The 20,566-nt window shown below is 36.4% G+C and overlaps 1 protein-coding gene across 1 annotated transcript; it reads left to right on the top strand.

The window, feature by feature from the left end:
* The first annotated feature begins 312 nt into the window (after positions 1–312).
* LOC128551715 (sushi, von Willebrand factor type A, EGF and pentraxin domain-containing protein 1-like) lies at positions 313–13,607 on the top strand. Its single transcript, XM_053532633.1, has 10 exons — positions 313–413; positions 771–916; positions 2,976–3,137; positions 5,702–5,857; positions 7,511–7,675; positions 7,950–8,049; positions 8,739–8,935; positions 11,357–11,467; positions 11,669–11,765; positions 12,145–13,607. Exons 2-10 carry the CDS (start codon positions 886–888, stop codon positions 12,374–12,376), a joined length of 1,251 nt encoding a protein of 416 aa, XP_053388608.1. The 5' UTR covers positions 313–413; positions 771–885; the 3' UTR covers positions 12,377–13,607.
* Positions 13,608–20,566: the final 6,959 nt, after the last annotated feature.

The following is a 20,566-nucleotide window of genomic DNA, read 5'->3' as shown; positions in this document are numbered from 1 at the left end:
GCTTATAATTTCTAACCAGCTGAGTCACAACTTCTCCACATGTAGAAATTGTCATGTTTTATTTCCCAAATGATGGAGAGAGAGAGAGAGAGTAAAGTTACATTTAAGCTTTCTTTATAATCAAGCCAACATAAATGAGTGGGAATATAGATACTGTATTTTATTGCTTTAAGGTTTTGATGATCCTTTGATGAAATTTGACGGCTTTTTACAATTGATGGGACCAGTGTGTTCAAATCTGCTAAAATTGGCCTTGCCGACTTATTAGTGGCCAATTCTTCGATTCTGGCTTATGCCCCAAATAAAGACTGCACACAGAAAGTATTAATGTAGACTTTCTTCTTGAATGACATCATAAAGAGATCTGTAAATCCTGTCCAGTTTAACGTGACATTCAGGATCAGAAACAATGAGTATGTTACATTGAGACTTAGAATTTCTGTAAACATAAATGAATAAGTATCATGCGACATGCATTGACAAATGCAGACAGTACTTTATGACAGTCCTGCTTCAGCCACAACAGATGAATATTTAATAAAATTTAGTGTAAGAAACTTTTAGTAAATTGTTACATTCATCATGAACAAAACAATAATAGCCTAATAACTGGAACTGGTATAGGGAAAAACAGAAGCATCTGAGTACCCTTAGGTCTCCATTAAAGATCAGTTATTTTAGAAAGAAAACGGTTTAAAAAAAAGCTTGCAGTTTTTCAGTTTTTGATCAAGATTGGTATTATTTACTTTTTTATCTTTTTTCTTAACCAGCATAACACCTGAGAATTCTTCTGCTGTAATTGGTCAGTTTGAGAATTCATTAAAGTCCGGACTTGGAGAGTATGAAACAGTTGATTTATCTGTAACCACAGAACAATCATGTGACATGGGGCAGGTCCTTAGTAACGGAAGATGTGGTAAGTTGCCTAGATATCTAATAAATATGTAAATGTTCTTAAAAATGTTTAAAGGTTTTCAATATTGAATGTATAAAATGCTGTTCATGCATGAGAGACAGATGTATATATATGTGAGGGGCAACTGTAGGTATGAGAGACAGATGTAGATAGATGAGTGAAAACTGTAGATATATGAGAGACAGCTGTAGATATATGAGAGGCCACAGTAGAGATATGAGAGACAACTGTAGATATGTGAGAGGCACCTGTAGATATAGGAGAGGCAACTGTAGATATATGAGAGGCAACTGTAGATATATGAGAGGCAACTGTAGATATAGGAGAGACAACTGTAGATATATGAGAGCCAACTGTAGATATATGAGAGGCACCTGTTGATGTATGAGAGACAACTGTAGATATATGAGAGGCACCTGTAGATATATGAGAGACAACTGTAGATATATGAGAGGCCACAGTAGAGATATGAGAGACAACTGTAGATATATGAGAGGCACCTGTAGATATATGAGAGGCAACTGTAGATATATGAGAGGCACCTGTAGATATATGAGAGACAACTGTAGATATATGAGAGACAGCTGTTGATATATGAGAGACAACTGTAGATATATGAGAGGCACCTGTAGATATATGAGAGACAACTGTAGATATATGAGAGACAGCTGTAGATATAGGAGAAGCAACTGTAGATATAGGAGAGGCAACTGTTGATATATGAGAGGCACCTGTAGATATATGAGAGGCACCTGTAGATATATGAGAGACAACTGTAGATATATGAGAGGCCACAGTAGAGATATGAGAGACAACTGTAGATATATGAGAGACAGCTGTAGATTTATGTGAGGCAACAAGATATATGAGAGACACCTGTAGATACATGAGAGACAACTGTAGATACATGAGAGGCCACAGTAGAGATATGAGAGACAACTGTTGATATATGAGAGACAGCTGTAGATATATGAGAGGCACCTGTAGATATATATGAGAGACAACTGTAGATATATGAGAGACAGCTGTAGATATATGAGAGGCAACTGTTGATATATGAGAGACAACTGTTGAGATATGAGAGACAGCTGTAGATATATGAGAGGCACCTGTAGATATAGGAGAGACAACTGTTGATATATGAGAGACAACTGTTGATATATGAGAGGCAACTGTTGATATATGAGAGACAACTGTAGATATATGGGAGACAACTGTACATATATGGGAGACAACTGTTGATATATGAGGCAACTGTAGATATATGAGGCAACTGTAGATATATGAGGCAACTGTAGATATATGAGAGACAACTGTTGATAATGCAACTGTAGATGTATGAGGCAACTGTAGATATATGAGGCAACTGTAGATGTATAAGGCAACTATAGATGTATGAGGCAACTGTAGATATATGAGGCAACTGTAGATGTATAAGGCAATTGTAGATGTATGAGGCAACTGTAGATATATGAGGCAACTGTAGATGTATGAGGCAACTGTAGATATGTGAGAGACAACTGTAGATATATGAGAGACAACTGTTGATAAGTCAACTGTAGATATATGAGAGACAACTGTTGATAAGGCAACTGTAGATATATGAGAGACAACTGTTGATAAGGCAACTGCAGATATATGAGGCAACTGTAGATATATGAAAGACAACTGTTGATAAGGCAACTGTAGATATATGAGAGACAACTGTTGATAAGGCAACTGTAGATATAAGAGCCACAACTGTTGATAAGGCAACTGCAGATATATGAGGCAACTGTAGATATATGAGGCAACTGCAGATATATGAGAGGCAACTGTAGATGTATGAGGCAACTGTAGATATTTGAGAGACAACTGTAGATATATGAGAGACGACTGTAGATATGAGTGTATTTCATCTGGATTTGAAATTGTTGCATCTAAAATTAAGCAGTGAAATCTTTCAACTTATCAAATTTTTAACCTGTCCTTTACACTTCATATTACACAGTGATGAAAAATACAGTTTCGCAATTTATGGGCATAGTAAACTGGTATTATGTCAACTTACTGATTTCAGTGAACTGTGGCCTCGGATATTTCCATAATTCCACAGCTGGTCTGTGTGAACAGTGTCCACAAGGAAGTTACAGTGATCAAGAGAAGCAGACAACATGCAGGTCATGTGATCTAGGGAAGACTACTTTAACAGCTGGTTCTGTTGCAGGAAAACAGTGTTACTGTAAGATTTCGAATTGAAAATGTTTACCAATTAAAAGTTATTATAAGATTTGTTGTTCAAAAATTTATATTTTAATGTACACAAGAATTTATAAATACTTTTGTGTCATGAAAGGGTACATATGTTTTAGATACATTATTGTAAGGAAATATACTATGAAATCTGCTATTTTGTGGGAAGTAATTCTTGTGGATTTCTACGGAATCCTGTTATGCCACTTCAATTCTCACCTCAAAAGATATATACATGTGAGATTTAACAATCCTTGTGAGGTTTTTAGGGTGATAATTATGGTCTTAATTTTCACATCTTTCTTAATTATTACATCTGGAAATTAAAATTTTGTTTAAATAATGATACATAGTTGAGAGAATTAGTAAAACCTTGTAGTGTCGCCCAGTGTTAGGGGTTATTAGTCCCCTACTGGTTGAAAACCAGTTTTGGGGACTATAGGAATGCTCTTTTCCGTCATTCCGTCATTCCGTCATTCTGTCATTCCGTCATTCTGTCCGTCCGCAATTTCGTGTCCGGTCCATAACTCTGTCATCCATGAAGGGATTTTAATATTACTTAGCACAAATGTTCCCCATGATGAGACGACGTGTCATGCGCAAAACCCAGACCCCTAGCTCAAAGGTCAAGGCCACAATAGGAGGTCAAAGGTCAACAGAGCTTTTTTCCTGTCCGGTCCACAACTCTCCCATCCTTGAAGGGATTTTAGTATTACTTGGCACAAATGTTCCCCATGATGAGATGATGTGTCGTGCGCAAATCCCGGACCCCTAGCTCAAAGGTCAAGGTCACAATTGGAGGTCAAAGGTCAACAGGGCTTTTTTCCTGTCCGGTCCATAACTCTCCCATCCATGAAGAGATTTTAATATTACTTGGCACAAATGTTCCCCATGAGGAGATGACGTGTCATGCGCAAAACCTGGACCCCTAGCTTAAAGGTCAAGGTCACAATTGGAGGTCAAAGGTCAACAAGGTTTTTTCCTGTCCGGTCCATAACTCTCCCATCTATGAAGGGATTTTAATATTACTTGGCACAAATGTACCTCATAATAAGACGATATGTCATGCACAACTTTCAGACCCCTAGCTCAAAGGTCAAGGTCACACTTAGCAGTCAAATGTTAACATAGCATGAACAGGGTCTGTTTCGTGTCCGGTCCATAACTCTGACATTCATTAAGGGATTTTAATATTACTTAGCACAAGTGTTCCCCATGATGAGACGACGTGTCATGCGCAAATCCCGGACCCCTAGCTCAAAGGTCAAGGTCACAATTGGGGGTCAAAGGTCAACAGAGTTTTTTTCCTGTCCCGTCCATAACTCTGCCATCCATGAAGGGATTTTAATATTACTTGGCACAAATGTTTCCCATGATGAGACGACATGTCATGCGCAACACCCAGTACCCTAGCTTAAAGGTCAAGGTCACACTTTGAGATCAAAGGTCAAGAGGATTTTTTTCCTGTCCGGTCTATAACTTTGTCATGCAAAGCAGGATTTAGATATCAGTTGGCACAAATATTCCCCTGGATGAGACAACATGTCATGCGCAAGAACCAGGTCCCTAGGTCTAAGGTCAAGGTCATATTTAGAAGTCAAAGGTCAAATTCAAGAATGACTTTGTATGGAACATTTCTTCTTCATGCATGGAGGGATTTTGATGTAACTTGGACCAAATGTTCACCACCATGAGGCACCCTTGTTTTTAGAATTACATCCCTTTGTTGTTACTATAAATAGATTTTATTGTAACTTTTTTATTACTGGCAGTAGAGAAAAATCGAGACCACTTTTCTGTGGTACAGCATGCATGTTACATCCAATTTTTAGGTGTATTTTGACCTATCTCTACCTGGTAAAGAGTTTCTTGTGGACTTATATTATTAATTTTTTTTTTTTTTTTTTTTTTTTTTTTTTTTTAAAGATTAATTTCCCTTTGTTGTTACTATAAATAACTTACATGATAACATTTTTATAATCAGCCAAAAAAATTCAATATGAAAACAACTGTGGGTTTTTATATATGCACATTTTAATCCAAGTGTGTTGTTATAATGTTATAACATATTGTATATGTAGTACAATATTGTTTATACATCATTGACAGATATCAGTTCATTATGTTATACTGCAGTAGAAAAAATTAGGTGCCTTCCAGTAGGGGACTTTGTATTGCATGGCAATACTTCATTCACTTGTTTCTTTCTATAGCACCGTGGATGAAAATTTCTGTACACCATTAAAAAAGGCAGGGACTGTCATTAGAAATTTGTTTTGGTGTATTGATGCATAATACCCAGGAAGAATTATATAGATCAATTGTCCAGAAATTTGACCCCAAGTGACAGTGCGACAACGTGAGGTTTAACTAATTCTTGCAACTACATGTATGTATCATTATTCAAGCAGAATTTCAATTTCCTGATGCAAGAATAAAGAAAGACGCGTGAAAATTAAGACGATAATTATGGATCTTTTTACAGTAGCTTTTAGTTACAATCTCCAGGAGATGCAGATTAACTGATGATCATAAATTTTTCTTGTCTTGCAGATATTTGTGAGCCTGGCTATTACCTCCTGAATACAGAGTGTGAGGTGTGTGAAGTGGGCTTCTACCAGGATCAGCCCGGGTCTACTTCTTGCAAACCTTGCCCATTGGGTCACACTACACAAAGTAGTCCGGCTACATCAATAGACCATTGTGATTGTGAGTAATTTATATACATGTATACTATTAGACACACATCAGAATATTTGCTAGGGCACTGTCATTTGGATATTATTATACCCCCACAAAACGAAGTTTGGGAGGGGGGAGGGTATATAGGAGTGAGTTTTCGGTTGGTCGGTCTATCGGTGCGTTGGTTTTCATGGTTGATAACCCATGAAAGGATTGACTGATTTAAGTAATTTTTGGTTCACAGGTGTAACATCAGAAAATACAGGTCAAGTTCGACTTTGGGGTCAGTCGGTCAAGGTCACAGTTACCTTGAACAGTAAAACGGTTTCCGATGATAACTTGAGAACGCTTGGGCCTAGGATCATAACTTTTAATACACAGGTGTAACATCATAAAATACAGGTCAAGTTCAACTTTGAGGTCAGTAGGTCAAAGGTCAAGGTCACAGTGACTGAACAGTTAAATGGTTTCTGGATGATAACTTGAGAAAGCTTGGGTCTAGGATCATAATTTTTTGATGACCCCTTATAATTTTAAGTCAGTAGGTCACTGGTCAAGGTCAAAGTGACCTAGAACATTTTAAACAGTTTTCATACAATAATTTCAGAACACTTTGGACTAGGATCACGAAACTTAATAGGGAGATTGGTCATGACCAGCAGATGACCCCTATTTATTTTCAGTTCCAAAGGTCAAAGGTCCAGTGACCCAGAACATTTAAACCTTTTCCGGACAATAACTTGAGAATGCTTGGACCGAGGATTATGAAACTTAACAGGAAGGTTGATCATGACCAGCAGATGACCTGTATTGATTTTGAGGTCAGTAGGTCAAAGGTCAAGCAAGTTCAGTTTGACATTGGCTTAGGTCTGTGACAAGGCCATATTGTGGGGGTATAATTCGTCACTCCTGTGACAACTCTAGTTCACTCTGTCAGATGCGCTCTTTAAGAATACCAAACTTTGAAAATTGTTATTATTTTAGGATTTTTTTTGTTTTTGTTAAAGTAAGTAAGTAAGTTAAAACATAAGTAATGACTTTGTGATTAGGTAGCATACTTGGCAAACAAGTTTTCAGTATGGTGAAGAAAAGATGTTAAAGGTGTTTAAAAAGAAAACAGATATAAATATTTTGGCAGATCTTAAGCTTGACTGTACAAAGTATATTGAGAGCTATCCTGCTCAACCTATCCTGCTCAACCAAGCATTGGCATCCACATCCGATCTACATCTATGCTAACTGGGCAACCCTCTGTAAATAAAGACTTTACTTACTTACATCCGCACCTTGGTTGAAGTGTTGATGCATTTTCTCTTTATTTCTGTAATTATATGATAGATTTCCTTCAAACTTAAAATAGTTGGTCCTCATCATCACCCCACGTCATTTGGCACAAGGGCCATAACTCTTGCAAAAATATTACATGAACTAACCCTCCCCCTCCCCCCACACTTTTTACTTAGAATTGTAGGATTTTAGGTTAAAGTTCTGGTGCACTTTTACCCTGTATCTTTTATCAGTGAATGGGTTTGATTCAATCTTGAAACACTTGTTCCATATCATCAACCAGACCATTTGACACAAGGTCCATAACTCTGGCTCTTTTAATGAATTACACCCCTTCTTACTTAGAATTTTAGATTGCTTTTATGTTCTGAAAATTCTTGCCCTTTTATACAGTTACGTGCAATATTTTGGGTATGGAGATGTCAGTTGATGGGAGTTGTGTCCCCTGTCCAGTAGGCATGTACAAAGATGATAGGTCAGATGTCACATGTCAGCCATGTCCCTATGGCTACACTACACAGTCCACAGGAGCCAAGAATTCACAAGATTGTTCACTTGGTAAGTAACTATATGAACATACCAGTATACAGCCTTTATTGCTGTCTTTGTTCCAGCAAGATACAATTCAAATGTTACAGTATTAGCACGGAAGTGAAGGAATTTTTAGCACCAGTTTATTTTAATGTTTCAACTGCTTGCCAAATAAAAAATGAGAATTCCATGCAGGTAAATATATTTTACATGCCCACTGTGCCTGTCTTTTGCTGTGGTAGTAGTTTTAATCACAGTAAATATTTAAAGGGATAAAACTTATATTATCAACCAATTTCAGTAAAATGCAAGACAGGTGAAAGAAGAACTGACAGCAACACATGCCAGTTATGTCCCTTTGGAACTTACCAGAACATTGAAGACAGAGACTGTTGTACAAGGTATTTAGTGTTGATTAAATGTGTTTGGTTACCTCTTCTCAGAGGAAGTTTTGTTTCCAGTTTTTATGTCTTGAGTGATATTTTTCTTATTTTATACAGGGTAAGCTCAGAAAACCAAACAGGGTAAGGAATACTACAGACCACAAATCTTGTTGTTTTCTTAGTTTATATGGTATTCTCAGATCTAGCTGTATTTCCATTCAAAATTACCATTTTTTGGGGGGTGAACATAAATGGTAATCCTTAGAACATGTATGCCCATTTCTAACCATAGGGGCTTTAAAAAGATAAATAAATTATAAAATCCCTTTTAGTGGCATTCAACCTTCAGCAATTTTTCACATTTTACTGCCTTGGACTCATTTACTTGATAGTCATATGGTATAATTGTCCCCATTCTGTTTCATCAAACCAGATTCTAAGGACTAAAATATGTACCATGAACATTCTCCAGTTTTGAAAAAGCTTTGACAGATTTATTTCCCCTGAAAATTAATTTCGTGTGTCATATAATTATTGTCTCTATAAATTTTGATACGAGTTTGAATGATATTGCATACATGATGCTGCATCTTGAAGAAATGGTCAAAGTGCTAGAGTGAAAAAAAAAATTAGAAAATTAAATGAACTTACTTTATATTTAGGAAATTAGATGAATTACTTTGATATGCTTTTTTTGTAAACTTCAGGTGCAGTTTTGGTGAGACAACATCTAGAGAGGGGTCAGTATCCAGGTCAGAGTGTATCACCATGGAAACAGAATTTGACCCTTGTGACCTTGGCTTACATGGATGCGGGGAGGTCAAAGGAGTGTGTTCAGGCATAGATCCATCTTACACTTGCCAGTGCTGTAGCGGATCCACTTTCCAGAATGGGGTTTGTGTCGGTAAGATATTACACCATTATGCGTACATCACAAAGATGTATTTATGATGATTTTTTTATGGAACCACAACTAATATTATGTACATGACATCATGTGGAAAAATTTTTACCACAGAATGCGTAAGTTACTCACTCTCATCAGGAAAGCCTGCAAGAAGTAGTGTTACTTTTATGGTGTACGTTATTTTAAAGGGAAAAGGTTACATAAGGATTTTTTAGCTCACCTGTCACAAAGTGACAAGGTGAGCTTTTGTGATCGCGCGGCGTCTGTCGTCCGTCGTGCGTGCGTGCGTGCGTGCAACCGTAAACTTTTGCTTGTGACCACTCTGGAGGTCACATTTTTTGTGGGATCTTTATGAAAGTTGGTCAGAATGTTCATCTTGATGATATCTAGGTCAAGTTTGAAACTGGGTCACGTGCCGTCAAAAACTAGGTCAGTAGGTCTAAAAATAGAAAAACCTTGTGACCTCTCTAGAGGCCATATATTTCACAAGATCTTCATGAAAATTGGTCAGAATGTTCACCTTGATGATATCTAGGTCAAGTTCGAAACTGGGTCACGTGCCATTAAAAAACTAGGTCATTAGGTCTAAAAATAGAAAAACCTTGTGACCTCTCTAGAGGCCATATATTTCAAAAGATCTTCATGAAAATTGGTCAGAACGTTCACCTTGATGATATCTAGGTCAAGTTCGAAACTGGGTCACATGCCATCAAAAACTAGGTCAGTAGGTCAAATAATAGAGAAACCTTGTGACCTCTCTAAAGGCCATATTTTTCATGGGATCTGTATGAAAGTTGGTCTGAATGTTCATCTTGATGATATCTAGGTCAAGTTCGAAACTGGGTCACTTGCCATCAAAAACTAGGTCAGTAGGTCTAAAAATAGAAAAACCTTGTGACCTCTCTAGAGGCCATATATTTCATGAGATCTACATGAAAATTAGTCAGAATGTTCACCTTGATTATATCTAGGTCAAGTTCGAAAGTGGGTCACGTGCCATCAAAAACTAGGTCAGTAGGTCAAATAATAGAAAAACCTTGTGACCTCTCTAGAGGCCATATTTTTCATGGGATCTGTATGAAAGTTGGTCTGAATGTTCATCTTTATGATATCTAGGTCAAGTTCGAAAGTGGGTCACATGCTGTCAAAAACTAGGTCAGTAGGTCAAATAATAGAAAAACCTTGTGACCTCTCTAAAGGCCATATTTTTCATGGGATCTGTATGAAGTGGTCTGAATGTTCATCTTGATGATATCTAGGTCAAGTTTGAAACTGGGTCACGTGCGTCAAAACTAGGTCAGTAGGTCTAAAAATAGAAAAACCTTGTGACCTCTCTAGAGGCCATATATTTCAAGATCTTCATGAAATTGGTCAGAATGTTCACCTTGATGATATCTAGGTCAAGTTCGAAACTGGTCACGTCCCATTAAAAAACTAGGTCATTAGGTCTAAAAATAGAAAAACCTTGTGACCTATCTAAGCCATATATTCAAAGACTTCTGAATTGTCAGAACGTTACCTGATGATATCTAGGTCAAGTTCGAAACTGGTCACATGCATCAAACAAGGTCTAGTCAAATAATAGAAACTGTGACCCTCTAAAGCATATTTAGGATCTGTATAAAGTTGTCTGATTCATCTTGATGATATCTAGGTCAAGTTCGAAAGTGGGTCACGTGCCATCAGAAAGTAGGTCAGTAGGTCAAATAATGAAAAAACGTTGTGACCTCTCTAGAGGCCATAATTTTCATGGGATCTGTATGAAAATTGGTCTGAATGTTTATCTTGATGATATCTAGGTCAAGTTTGAAACTGGGTCAACTGCGATCAAAAACTAGGTCAGTAGGTCTTAAAATAGAAAAACCTTGTGACCTCTCTAGAGGCCATACCCTTGAATGGATCTTCATGAAAATTGGTCAGAATGTTCACCTTGATGATATCTAGGTCAAGTTTGAAACTGGGTCACGTGCCTTAAAAAACTAGGTCAATAGGTCAAATAATAGAAAAACCTTGTGACCTCTCTAGAGACCATAGTTTTCAATGGATCTTCATGAAAATTGGTCAGAATTTTTATCTTGATAATATCTAGGTCAAGTTCAAAACTGGGTCACATGAGCTCAAAAACTAGGTCACTGTGTCAAATAATAGAAAAAACGACATCATACTCAAAACTGGATCATGTGGGAAGAGGTGAGCGATTCAGGACCATCATGGTCCTCTTGTTTAAAGATATAATAGCAAATAGGCCAAACCTCAGGTCTTCAATATTGGTTTTATCCGAGATTTCTGTTGCTGTGAAATCCAGATGTAAAGTTGTCTGATTTAGTGTTTTTCATCTATACTTTTTTTAATTGTTTAATATTTCTTAAATAGTTCTTACAGTATGCTTACACTGATTGAATATCCAATATTTTTTAGACAACTGTGAAGGTGTATGTGAGAATGGTGTTTGTAGTAAAGATACAGAAGGAAATCCAAAGTGCCGTTGCCTTGAGGGTTATAAAGGGTTACGATGTGAACAGGAAACTGGTAAGCAGGTTCTGTTGATCTTTCCCACTTTGTATTTGTTTATGATGATGGGAAATAGATTGATTTTAAAGACTTGAATAATTATAATCTGAAAATTGTGGAAATGTCACTTTGATTTAACAGCTTCAGTAGCTGATATAATAATATTGGTGACTGCTCTCCTTGTAATTTTTACCTGCATCTTCCAAATGTATATTTCAGATCCTGGTCTGGGCACCGGTGCAGTAGCTGGTATAGGGGTAACATGTGTGGCTGCTCTCCTTGTCATTGTTGCCTGTATCTTCCTGTGTTTCAGAAGGTAACAAGTTTATACTCAGTCTGTATTTTTATGCCTTTCCTTCAGTGAACAGAGGCTAAAATTTTCTAATTGTCAATCAGTCGGGAGGTAGACTATTTAGTTTCCAATCACAGGATGAAATAGTATAAAAAAGATTAGAAACCACATTTTTGAATTTATCTTAATGAAGCTTGTCTTGTCCATATAGATTTATACTGAATTTATATATTGAAGGTCAGACAGTCATCCTCAGGTGATCAACTCAGGGAGGAGAGAGGGGTCAGCTGGCTTGTCCTGATTTATGTGTATCACTACATACAATCACTCAAAGTAATATTTTTACCTGAGTGTTTTAAATGATATTTCTTTAAGAGAAACATCTTGTGTTTGTACATTACAGACAGCTGAACAAGAATGGTGAGAGTTACTTCCCTGTACATCGTAGTGATCTCCGCTCAAGTTTCAGAGCGTTTGCTCTCGTCATGAACCCAATGCGATTTGAGGGAAGGAGTACCAGGTCAGCACAGTCTGCCCCATCTGCACTTGGAAACATCCAAATCCCAAGACCTCAGTGGAGAGAAGTTGAAAATAACAGTAATAGTAGTGGACAAACAAATGATAGTTATTTCTAATGAAGTGCTGGAAATTCTGTCCTATGTTAAGTTTTCTTGCCAGTGAAGATAAAGTGTGACCTAGCTTACAGACCTAAATATACATTTAGGTGGAAAGTATTTCACAGGGGGTAATTGTTGAGGAAAAAATGATCAAAGTAATAGCAGCTTACCTGATAATAAGGACTGTGTCTTGATATTACATTTAACTGCTTGAAAATTAAAATGTCGTCATATCAGATGTTACATGATCATTCTGGAGAAAGATATTTGCATCATCGAAGGTGTGGTAGAAGTGGTAATAATTCTTGTACAGAGGCATAAAAAATAAATGTTGGTGGTAATTTATTATAGAGGGAAGTAATAAGATGAGAAAACATGTTGGAATAGTGTTGGATAGATAGTATGCAAGAAGCATTTAAGTTGCCAGAACTCGATATTTCATTCAATCTAACCTTATTATGGCTTGCTTTAGTAGTACTTCTGTCCTTTATAAACAGTATCTGACGATTCCAGTTAGTACTTATTTAGTGTTTATACTGACGGGTCATTTTAAGGCCTCTGCAGCTAAGTAGTTTAGGTCGCTGACTTTCAATCTCGTGCCCCTCACCGAATTGGTTTTGAATTCATGTCATCATAAAAGGCTATTTACATCTGACAGAAATGTTTATTCCTTAGAACCTCCTGTTTTATATGTTTTATAGGGGTTCTGCCATTCCTGTAGAAAATATATAAATTAAAATCAGGCAATAACCAAAGACATATCTTGGGACACAATCAGTGTGCTTGGTTTCAGTGTTCATTTCTTATGTCAATAACATGCATCAGGTTTCTATTCTTTGGGTGGAGAACATCCAGTGTTCATGTCATTTTGAAACATATCATGTGTCATATTTTAGTCTTTCTTCGTCTATAACACTTATATCTTGTATGGTGTACATATATGACCCGATTTATGGATATGATATTACTATATTGAATGTATGTAATTTTATTGCTGTATATAATGAGTTGTTACTGTTATAGTTGGATACTGTGGTAATTTAGTACTTTTCATAAAAATATTTCTGATTTGCAAATGTATGTGTTTAGTCAGAATTAAGATTAATTTTCAGTTAAAAGTTACATACGCTTCTGATTACGGTAATTTCAATACATTTTATATTTTCAAACAAGTGTTTCACACTGCCAAGGTCTGTCTGATGCTGTAAAAGAAAAAGATCATTGAATTACCAGAAACAATTACACATTTTTGAGCCGTGCCATGAGAAAACCAACATAGTGGGTATGCGACCAGCATGGATCCAGACCAGCCTGCGCATCCGCGCAGTCTGGTCAGGCTCCATGCTGTTCGCTTTTAAAGCCTATTGGAATTGGAGAAACTGTTAGCGAACAGCATGGATCCTGACCAGACTGCGCGGATGTGCAGGCTGGTCTGGATCCATGCTGGTCGCATACCCACTATGTTGGTTTTCCCATGGCATGGCTCATTTAATAAATGGTATTTTGTTAAAATTTGGTGTTAACTGATGACTGAAACATGTAATTGAAGTGCTTTTTGTATTTTTAATATAGTCGGTATCTTGCATAGCATTTTCTTGTTCAACACTGGTGTTCTCTTTGTTGTTTCTCTATGTTAGGTTAAATACACAGTTTGTACCAAACTGGGAGATGAAATCATTTTAGAACTTTATGCTTTATAAGTATTTTTACAAGCAAAAAGATATTAAATATAGGCAGCAATTTCTTTGTTGGCAAATACATGTTGAACAGGGTAAAGGTGAACATTGCCTATGAACGATTCAGTTTTGTCAAATTGCAGAAAAAAAGTTGACTTGCAGTCTCTGATCTAATGAGAAAGTAAAAATACTGCTTTCTCCTGTATTTAAAAGGGGTACAATATTACCACTTTATTCAATGTTTGTATCATATTTGTTAGTTGTGTGACAATCATTTATCATGAATCATTTTGATATTGTTCTCATTGTACATAGTTGGTTTACATGTATTTTAAGCCTAAAGAAAGGAAGTGGCTTGGATGGGTTAAAGTTGTAAGTTTTTTTCAGGGTTTATTCTGTCCCGATTTTTCATCTTGTATATAATTGGACCTTTTGTATGACATGATTGCCAAAAACACATACTTTTCTGTCTTTTATATCAGTTTTTATATTGTTCAGTACAAATATTCTGTATTCCTATATTTGCAAGTCAGATATTGATACATAAACTATTGTTGATGTTTGAAGTTGATATTCTGGTTTTATAATGATATTCATTTTATTTGATATTAAATTTATGTTACCATTTTGTTTTTCAATTTCTTGAAGTTGGGTTATTTGCACATTTTATAAATTGAGCCGTGCCATGAGAAAACCAACATAGTGGGTTTGCGACCAGCATGGATCCAGACCAGCCTGTGCATCCGCGCAGTCTGGTCAGGATCCATGCTGTTCGCTAACGGTTTCTCTAATTACAATAGGCTTTGAAAGCGAACAGCATAGATCCTGATCAGACTGCGCGAATGCGCAGGCTGGTCTGGATCCATGCTGGTCGCAAACCCACTATGTTGGTTTTCTCATGGCGGAGGTCTATTGTTTTTGTTTTTCTATGGAATATATTATCTTTTCGAACCTTACGATATGTTTTGCTTTACACACAACAAGAAATGAAAGGTAAGTTTTGCTGCACACACAACTTGCAAGTGATGTATGTTAATCACTTAAAATTGTGTAAAAACAATGGCTGCTAGCTCAAAGGTCAAATAGCTTTTTTTTTTTTTCCAAAGATTTTTGGTTACCATATATTTCTTATCCAGTCTGTAACATTTTCATCCATATATGGATATTTAACTAACTTGACATTCAACATAACATGATGTGTCATACAAACCAAATTAAAACAACTGTCTGGGTATTTTTTTCTGAATTACTAGCCAGTATTGTAGTATTTTATTACATTTTTTATTATTTTCCCAAAAATTTAAAAATGAAATTTTGTTAAAGACATGTTTTTTACATTAATAAATGTTAAAAGCAATTAGCAAGTGTATTTTTTCAGATACACAAATTTAAATGTTATTTTATGGTATATACAGTATAGCACTATCTTGTATAAACATCATAGGCTGGTAGCAGATCATTAGGTTATGCTGCAGGCCAGATAATTAGTAATCTTCCAGTAGGCAACTTTTCATTGCGTGGCAATAGCATTCACTTCTTGTCTAAGTATCTATACTTGTTATTTCTGAATTTGATTAATAAAAGCAGAAATTGTTAGGATTGCTTTAGAAAAGCCTTTTGTTCACCAGCAAGTCCATAATTGAATTTTATTCCTGTTCAGTGATCATTGTATCATTTCTTGACACAAGGTCCAGAACTCAGAAGTATCATCATGAAATACTGTATGTGTATTTTATTCACTCAGTCCAAGTTATTGGCTTTTGCAGTCTATGGAGCATGCAAATTTGTGGTATGGAATATATATACTCAAAACTGTTTAACCTTTAGCCTGCTGCCGGCAAGTGATTCTGCCTTTGTGACCAGTGTAGACCAAGATCAGCCTGCACTTCCGTGCAGGCTGATCATGGTCTGCACTGTTCGCTATTCAGTCTGTAATTTTTTGGTGAACACCCCTTCGAATAGTTAAAGGCATTGCCCAAATTGAATGATAGAACAGTCCATTTTTGAAATTTAGCAGGGTAAACGTTAATTAGATAGAGAAATATTGTGTTCATTTTTACAATTCATTAAGATGTTTGAGGCGAAGGCTGACACATTTTTGTCCCTTCCAAATTAAACAAATACTTATGATAATGTTTTACCTAAAATAACTGTTTCAAATTTCAAACTATTTTATCACCTTTCATAATTCACATCAGAGGACCCGACTCAAATTTATGAAAACATATGCAGTTAACATGAATTTATGACCCAGCAATGTCTTGATTTTCCTAATTTTTGATGGCCTAGCAGGAAGCTTTGCACCGTTTGTTGACAGTTGTTGTTGTTTTCATCAAGGATCTGAGACCAGTTCTGGTAATAATGCAGAATCTTGGCATTTTTTAGCGATAGAAAGTCGCCAGTATAATCACATAGTGACACAAATCATTTTCACTCGTATAGTAAATATTGTCATTGCTGTTGTTTGTAAATAGTTCAAAATGTTTGTACAGAAAAACCTACTTAGATTTTATTTAAATGTGAGTCATGTATATGGTGCCATAAGGTCATCCTTGTAAATATTTTGATGTGTTAAATCAAAATTTTACCAATGTTTTTTCCAGTTGTTTTCCTTTACCGATTTTCTGATTTATCTCCAGTTTGAGAGACAGAATGATAAAGAAGGAATCTTTGGTCTTAATAGGACTTTGCTTACAAGATACATCAAACTATTTACAGAGGACGACTTGAAAATACCATGCTAAATGCAATTGGTAATGTTTCATGCGAGTTGTGTGCAATTATTAACCATGTTATTTATGTTAAAGACATTCCAAAATTGTTGTTCTTGTTTCTGATATATTTAGTAAATAAAGATGTGGAATGATGATATTGTTTGCATGTTACCTTGTCACCTTTGAAGCCGTTATAGGAACAGTATGGCCATACACAAGGTCTTGTACTGTGAAATTATTAATTTTGTGCATTTCGTCCATGAAATTTAATTCTAACGAAGCAGTAAAATTCCTTATCATTTTATGTTCAGAGTTCAATATGCACAATTCACATCCTCATGATATGCCCATTTTGACAAAAACAGTGAAATTACATGACCAAGGAAGTATATGATTTCAATGTATTTTGCAAAGATTTTCCACTATCTGGCCTCCTGCAAGTTTCTAGTATTTCCATAGGCGAAGATATGTCACAAGCTGACCAAATATATTCCAAACTTGGTTAGTAAATGCGAGATATGGATTTTAATATAAACAAACTAGCTGCCACATTTTTAGCCCACCATCATCAGATGGTGGGCTACTCAAATCACTCTGCGTCCGTGGTCCTTACGTTAACAATTTCTCATTATCGCATCTCCTCAGAAACTACTGGGGGATGTTGACCAAACTTTGTCAGAATGATGTATTGGTACCTTAGTTGTGTCCCCCTGAAAATCAGACTGGTTCAACAATTTTTGAGTGAGCTACGGCCCTTTATTTTTATAATTTAGATAGATTTATATAGGGAAAAACTTTGAAAATCTTGTCCAAAACCACAGGGCTTTGATATTTGGTATGTAGCATTATCTAGTGGTCCTCTACCAAGATTGTTCAAATTATTTCCCTAGGGTCAAATATGGCCCCACCCCGGGGGTCACACGGTTCATAAAGACTTATATAGGGAAAAACTTTTAAAATCATCTTGTCCAAAACCACAGGGCCTAGGGCTTTGATATTTTGTATCATATTTTGACATCATCTAGTGGTCCTCTACTAAGATTGTTCAAAGTATTCCCCTAGGGTTAAATATGGCCCAGCCCTGGGGGTCACATGGTTTACATAGACTTATATAGGGAAAAACTTTGAAAATCTTCTTGTCCAAAACCACAAAGCCAAGGGCTTCGAAATTCTGTAATGTAGCATCATCTAGTGGTTCTCTACCAAGTTTGTTCAAATTATCCCCCTAGGGTCATATGGTTGATATAGACTTGTATAGGGAAAAACTTTAAAAATCTTCTTGTCCATAACCCACATTTAAATTTGGACCACGTGTATAGTTTCGAGTGGCTAGATGAATCTTGACATGAGTTGACTTTGATCTTGACCTAGTGACCTACTTTCATATTTCTGTAGCTACAGCCTTCAAATTTGGACCATATGCATAGGTTTGTGTACCGAAATAAACTTTGACCTTGACATTGACCTAGTGACCTACTTTCACATTTTTGAAGGTACAGGCTTCAAATTTGAACCACATGCATAGTTTTATGTTCCAAAATGAAATTTGACCTTGATTTTGACCTAAAGACCTACTTTCACATTTCTCAGGCTTCAGCCTTCAAATTTGGACCACTTGCATAGTTTTGTGTACCGAAATGAACTTTGACCTTGATCTTGACCTAGTGACTTACTCACATTTCTGTAGCTACAGCCTTCAAATTTGGACCACATGCATAGGTTTGTGAAATAAACTTTGACCTTGACATTGACCTAGTGACCTACTTTCACATTTCTGAAGGTACAGACTTCAAATTTGAACCACATGCAGTTTTGTGTTCTGAAATGAAATTCGACCTCGATTTTCCCTAGTGACCTACTTTCACATTTCTCAAGCTACAGCCTTCAAATTTGGACCACATGCATGGTTTTGTGTTCCGAATGAAATTTGACCATGAGATTGACCTAGAGACCAACTTTCATATTTCTCAAGCTACAGGCTTCATATTTGGACCACATGCATAGCTTTGTGTTCTGAATTGAAATTTGAACTTGATTTTTACCTAGCACCTACCTTCACATTTCTGAAGCTACAGCCTTCAAATTTGAAGCACATGTAGATCTCTAGTTTTGTGTACCGAAATAAACTTTGACCTTGTAATTGATCTAGGGACCTACTTTCACTTTTTCAAGCAACAGCTTTCAAATTTAGACTACATGCATGGACCACATGCACAGTTCTGTGTACTGAAATGAACTTTGACCTTGATTTTGACCTTGAGCTAGTCTTGAAATCTGGAACATTCAAAAACGGCTCAACGGTGGCGCCAAGATCTCTCTGTGATCTCTTGTTTGCGTTGTTGGGTTTATCACTAAAAAAGTGAAATAAAGGTAACCAAATAAAGGATGTATGTAATCTCAGAAATCCATATGAGGCTTGAGCTTCTCACCATATATGGATTACCTAAACAGTGTTATCCCATATCTATACAGTCACTGACAAATCTTATAACAGTATTTTTTTTGCCCTATAGCTTTAAAAAATATAGTTTTCTTGTGAACCTGTGCATACTATCAGGACGTTGGTGTAAAAAGTGAGTGAAAAACTTCTAATAAAGCGGATGAAAATGTTTCTAATTTTAAACACCGAGAAGTTGTTAAACATTTTGGAAACTTTGTGAAGTCAGACGTTTCAAATTTTACTGTTACCCATTCCATGTAAAAACAAGAGCTGTTGCTATTTGTGACAAATGCCCCCGAAGCATGCCCGAAAATGCTACATTTGTCTGCACAAAATATGCCAGAATAGTTTAGGTATGAATCATTTGTGACCTTGACCTGAGAGACCCGGGTCATAAGCATGACACACCTCAATATGGGTAACAATTGTGTCTCCCTTGATAAATAGCAGAGTTATGGACCAAATAAGAAAATACCATGTTAACCTTTGACTTCTAAGTGTGACCTTGACCTTGGAGCTAGGTTCTGAGTCTTGCGCATGACATTTCATCTCATTATAGCGAACATTTGTGACAACTAATTTTAAAATCTCTTCATTGATAGCAGAGTTATGGACCGGACAAGAAACAGACCATGTTAACCTTTAATTTCTAAGTGTGACCTTGATCTTATAGCTAGGGGTCTGGCTCTTGCGCATGACACATTGTCTCATTATGGGAAACATTTATGCCAAGTGATTTCAAAATCCCTTTATGAATGGCAAAGTTATGAACCGGACATTTGTTAACCTTCAACTTCTAAATGACCTTGACCTTTGAGCTAGGCATCTGGGTCTTGCGCATGACACATCGTCTCATAATGGTGAACATTTTTGCCAAGTAATTTCAAAATCCATTTATGGATGGCAATGTTACAGCCCAAACAAGAACTTACACGGACACCCATACAAGGTGGTCATTCATTGAAAACAATAGAATGACCACATAAGGGACAAAAGACTTAAGTGGTTACGGAATGAATACAAAGGATTCCTATTGTCCTAGGCCACACTTCCTACCACCTAAGGTATCAGTCATTTGCTCGAATGCAGGCACGGACGGACAGACAGTGCGATTTTGATATACCCACCTTCAGGGGCATAAAAAAAGACAACTAAATTTCAGTTGTAGTTCGAACAAACAGTTGCAAAGCTGTGGATTAATTAAATATGACAGTTTGCCCAAACTTTTATTCCTACAATCCTGCATTTAACTAGACATTACTGTTTGCAAAGCTGTAAATGTTAAAATTTCCCAAGGCAATGCTGAGAATGTTATTTATAGGCATGTTTGGAAACGATTGTGTCAACAAACAACTGAACTGAACTGAACAAATTGATC

Source organism: Mercenaria mercenaria, chromosome 2 (genome assembly GCF_021730395.1).
Source record: "Mercenaria mercenaria strain notata chromosome 2, MADL_Memer_1, whole genome shotgun sequence".
Lineage (NCBI taxonomy): Eukaryota > Metazoa > Mollusca > Bivalvia > Venerida > Veneridae > Mercenaria > Mercenaria mercenaria.
Note: the sequence above shows the minus strand (reverse complement) of the source record. Positions and strands in the feature narration are given on the sequence as shown.

Bases quoted from the DNA above. Each gene is read 5' to 3' on its own strand.
- LOC128551715 (XM_053532633.1), top strand. From the start codon at position 886: ATGGGGCAGGTCCTTAGTAACGGAAGATGTG. The intron at 8,050-8,738 runs GTATTTAGTGTT...TGTAAACTTCAG, and splicing joins GACAGAGACTGTTGTACAAG to GTGCAGTTTTGGTGAGACAA. The intron at 11,766-12,144 runs GTAACAAGTTTA...TGTACATTACAG, and splicing joins ATCTTCCTGTGTTTCAGAAG to ACAGCTGAACAAGAATGGTG.